This window comes from Sceloporus occidentalis, unplaced genomic scaffold (genome assembly GCF_023333645.1).
Source record: "Sceloporus occidentalis isolate IW3139 unplaced genomic scaffold, rSceOcc1.0.p SCAF_219, whole genome shotgun sequence".
NCBI lineage: Eukaryota > Metazoa > Chordata > Lepidosauria > Squamata > Phrynosomatidae > Sceloporus > Sceloporus occidentalis.
Window position 1 is genome coordinate 1227177 of NW_028317199.1, and position 4844 is coordinate 1232020.

At 40.9% G+C, this 4844-nt stretch overlaps 1 protein-coding gene across 1 annotated transcript; it reads right to left on the reverse strand.

Annotated features, from left to right (window-relative positions):
• LOC149277321 (dnaJ homolog subfamily C member 28-like) lies at nt 1–1128 on the reverse strand. Its single transcript, XM_089503093.1, has one exon. It carries the CDS (start codon nt 1126–1128, stop codon nt 1–3), a length of 1128 nt encoding a protein of 375 aa, XP_089359219.1.
• Between the last annotated feature and the right edge of the window lie 3716 nt (nt 1129–4844).

Consider the following 4844-nt stretch of genomic DNA (forward strand, 5'->3'; position numbering starts at 1 on the left):
TTATGACATTTTCAGACAGTTTATCCAATTGATAAGGCTTTCTTTCAAATTAAACTGTTTATCGTCGACGTGTTTCGATTCTTGAATTTCTTTTTGTGCTTCTCGTTCCTCTTCTTGCGAAGACAAATACGCTTGTTCAATTCTTGCTATCTCTTTATCTGCATTAAAATGAACCATTTGTCTGCTCAAAAGAGGAACAACCAAGTTAAAGTCATTTATCTTCTTGTTGAGCTTCGAGATATCTTCTCTCAAACGTTCACAAATTTCATCCCACCGCTTGTTCGTAGCGTAAGTCAACGGGTCTCCTAACTTCTTCCGAGAAGTCAAAGCCTTGCTCCTGAGCTTGTCGATGGTCTCCCGGATTTCTTTCTGCAGAACTATCCACTCCGGTTGATAGCCGTTGTCGATCAATATTCTATTGAGGTTATGGGTCATGGGGTCAACATGTGGACAGTAGGAGAACTTCTCAAGAGGTTTGCCTTTTCCGCTTAAGTTGTCAAACTCACCTTTCGCCATTGACTCCTGGATGAGGTCTTCTACCAAACGTTCAACGGCTTGAGTTAATTTCGCTTTTTTACTCTGCTTTATGTCTTTTACCAACATCGTGTTTTCGGCATACTCCCTCTCTAAATTTTTCTTTCGAAATTCCAGAACTTGATCACTGGCCCGGTCTACACGGAACTGCATGTACTGTCTCTGCCTCTGGCTTGGTGTCCCATAGCCAACACCTTCATAACTCAAATACTGCCTGTGCTGTGGGGTTTTATACTCTGATGCATCATCTTCCTCCTTGCGAGTTTCTTCCTTTTTAACCTCCTTAGGCAGATGTAAAAGCAAAGCTTTGTATGCTTCGTCAATCTGCATGAACTTGTCGGCATCGGCGGTGATGGAGCCACTGTCCGGGTGATATTTCTTTGCCAGCTTTAAGTACGAGTTTTTGACCTCCTCCGAGGAACATCCTTCAGGAACATCCAGGATTCTGTAACATTCTTTAATGTTCCTTCTTTGACTAAAGGTTGAATAAAACACGTAGCCTACAATGTGATGACACGATATTCGATACAGTAGTAGAGGTGGGTAGATGGACCATCTTCTATTCTGAGTTAATAAAATGCGGGGCAACTTCATAACTGGTAATCCTGGTGGGGGAAAAAAACATATATAAACATTTGAAGAACGTATAAGGGTGTGGAGTCTGAAAATATGTTAAATATTGTTGAAGTCATATTTGAATGTGCTTCCTTAACCTGCACCACGCGTGGGGAGAAGGTGTTCCATTTGGGTCAGTGGGAACAGTAATATATGTGTCTCCGAAGTCATGGATGTCTTCATTAATGTTCTCTGCAGTAGCAGCGTGGCACAATCTACTAATCCAATGCCTTCTATCATGTCAGATAATGGGGAGCTTGGGTTGTATATGCCACTCAGAGCCTGGCATAAAGAAGGTGGGTGGCAAAAACTCCGGGAATGCCGAGCTGTACCCCTGGATACTCTAGGATACAGTGCCAAAATCGGGACTGTCCCACTTAAAGCAGGACAGTTGGAGGGCATGGAACACATACTGGATCACCAACGTATAAAAAGTCCACCTCACAGTCCATGAAGAGCAGTGCTAGCACTCAAATAGTTAAAACGTCCTTAATAATGTATTTATTGAATCAGTGTGTATACTTAAGACAGTTTGACACATACGGCACACCGTCCTGCCTCACAGCCCCTTACCTTGTGTCATAATCATTCCACAGATCAGCTGTGTGCTTCACCTGCAGCAGAAGCAGACATGTTTGTTGTGGAGCAAGGGGTTATGGGTAATGTAGTTTCAGTGACGTTTGGTCACAGCGCCCCTACAGGCCACCTGGAGAAGTAAACTAAGGCTCGTGAAGAAAATATAGAATTTTATTTTATTATTGTCTTTGTCTTGGTGAAAATGTATATTCTTCAGAAAACCACATATTTTGCGTTATGAGGAACGTGTAAACAAAGCTATCAGCCTTTACGCTCACCAATGTCATACTGCAACTTATGATGTGGCGAATGGGATGCTGACCTTTAGTATGTAGGGGTTAATAAATTGAAATATGAAATATAAATAATTTTTACGTAATATTCAGTATAATTAATAATATGATTCTGCCTATTTTTTATTTGTAGGGTATAATTGGAAGACACAATCCAACCTTTAATGATTAAAAACAAAATCCATATAGATTTCTCCCTGAGGATCCTCTCCTACCTGAAATATAATAAAAAAGCCCCCAGATAAGACTGATTCGGCCTGTCTAGTCTGCTACTTTCCCCTTCTATAAGGAGCTAGACCTTAATCAGTCGTTGGTCTCGTCTTAGATTCAGGAGCCGTATGCCTATCCCATGCATGTTTAAACTCCCTCACTGTATTAACTTCCACCACTTCTGCTGGTGCGCGGTTCCATTTATCTACTACGCTCTCAGTAAAGTAACATTTCCTTCTATTACATCTCAACCTCTGACCCTCTAGTTTTAGATTATGTTTTAACATTTCTCCTGCTTTTAAATAAGCTTCCCTATATCACATCTCTCCTCTCCCTCTCCCTCCCCCAAGCTGTGCATATTGAGATCTCTTAGTATTTCCAGAATTTTCATTCTGACAAAGCATTCAGTGGAAGCTGTTCCAGCTCAGCACAATCCCCCATAATGTAAATGGGCCAACTGGGCAGATCAGAGGTCTCCCTTGTGGCCGCTTTAGGGAGTGTCTGGAGTAATATAGAACCTGGGTACCATTCTCATGATGACTTGATCCTTTTTGTGCTCGTTTTGTGGACTGTCTATGTAGATGTTTTTGGTATACCTTACAGGACTGTACTGTATCCATTGAGCGTGTAGGCTGCCAACTGCATACCAACATTTCGGGTGTCCCTCTCAGGACTCCTGTGCTGGGAGGTGTGCCAGAAGGTAGAGATGGTGGGGTCACCACAGGTAGTGGGTAAGGGCCATTCCAAAGAATTGGGCAGACCTGGAGGTGACCACCCAACATCTTACCCAAAGATCCACGGAAGTGGCCACGTAGGAGCTTCAATAGAGGTCTGTGCTGCAATTTTACAGACCCCATGCCAGTTAGGGGTGATCAGAGGATCTCCCTAACCAGCCTATGATCCTCGCTCACCTGGAAAAAGATAACAGTGGGGCAGTTATACCCTAGACAGCTGGTGACAGTGACCCTAGACAGCAGGACAGTGTCTGAAAATCATGACTGTCCTGCAAAAAAACAGGACTTTTGGGAGGTATTCAATTATGATTTTGGGTGACTATACTGGACATCTGTTGATCATAACACTGTAATAAATATCACAAACACCAAAACATTTTGTAAATGATTATCGTAACATTCCTTCTGCTCCTTCCGTGTCTATTACACGGCCATTTAATCACGGATGGAAATTGGAAACTCAAATGACTCTCTTTCCTAAATGGATCGTCGTTCCCTGGACCAAAGCAGCAGCCGTCTGCGGGATCGTTCTGCCAGCATCTCCAGCCCGTGGTGCATTTATATATCTACTGGACACAGGAACAGGAATTTCTTGTAAGTAAATTAATTCCATCTGTCCATCTCTTATATTTCACTTCTTTTTTATATTAATCTAAATCTATGTACATTTGGATTATTTATATATTATAATATGATATACAAGTAAAGGGCTGTATTTCTACTGGGCGGCTCACTGGGTTGGATAAGGAAAGCTGGTACAGGTCCAATATAATATAAAAAAAAATATAATATATAAGCTGCTTTTCCATGTGCCTATCTATCTAGCTATCTATCTATCTAGCTATCTATCTATCTATCTATCTATCTATCTAGCTATCTATCTATCTATCTATCTATCTATCTATCTATCTGTCTGTCTGTCTGTCAATATAACGCATTTATCTGACATTTACAATTGCATTACTATTGAATTGTAAATGAGTGTCTTGCAAGTGGCTTTATAATCAAATTACCATAATACAGATCATTTTTATACTACAGATCACATTTTCATATTTTTTCCACTAAAAATGATCTGTAACCTATTTACAATATATATATATATATATATATATATATATATATTTATGTCCACAAAATGTTAGATTTCTGTTTACTCTCACATATTTTTAGACTGTACTTCGTCGTTATTAATCCTTTGGACTGTCAATCATCCATATAATATACCGTACATGTATTCCCGTTTACAAACGTACATCGCGCATCTGAGAGGTAAATAACCCGAGTGTAATGTAAATGACTGCGGGAAATGTTAATTACTGCGCCCAATAAAAGGTCACTGTTGTCTCTTTTCATTTGTATGAATAATTGCCAGACGCTGTCAGTTAAATAAAGGTCATGTCCTGTCACGTTCCTACACAAATGGAAGATTAGCAGGTGTCACGGTTAGATGGTTGGGGTCCTTGATCAGTAGTAAGGGGCAATCATAATGTGGTATTGTCATAGGATGCCACCTTTCCAACAAGCCAGTTGCCCCAGTGAATTGTAAGTCTTGTTGGGTAAGCGCCATAGGGGAGGAACAATTGTCTTACACAGGTGTTCAGGGCTACCATTAGAAATCTTGGGGTCCGCTACAAACCTAAACACAGGACCCCCTGCTTGTCCCACCCAATTCTCCTCTTACTGCCCCATGCTCCTCTCACACATAATGCTAGCTCAGCCCTTCTTGCAGGATAATCTCACTTCATTATAAAGTGAGTCAGCGAATCATCCCATACTAGCCCTCATTGTAGGCAGTTGTGTATTATGGGTAGAGTTCTTGACCCATACACCTTGGGTAACAATGTATCTTGGTAACTTTTTTTTTTAATGTTGTAGAACT

Bases quoted from the DNA above. Each gene is read 5' to 3' on its own strand.
- LOC149277321 (XM_089503093.1), bottom strand. From the start codon at position 1,128: ATGAAGTTGCCCCGCATTTTATTAACTCAGAATAGAAGATGGTCCATC.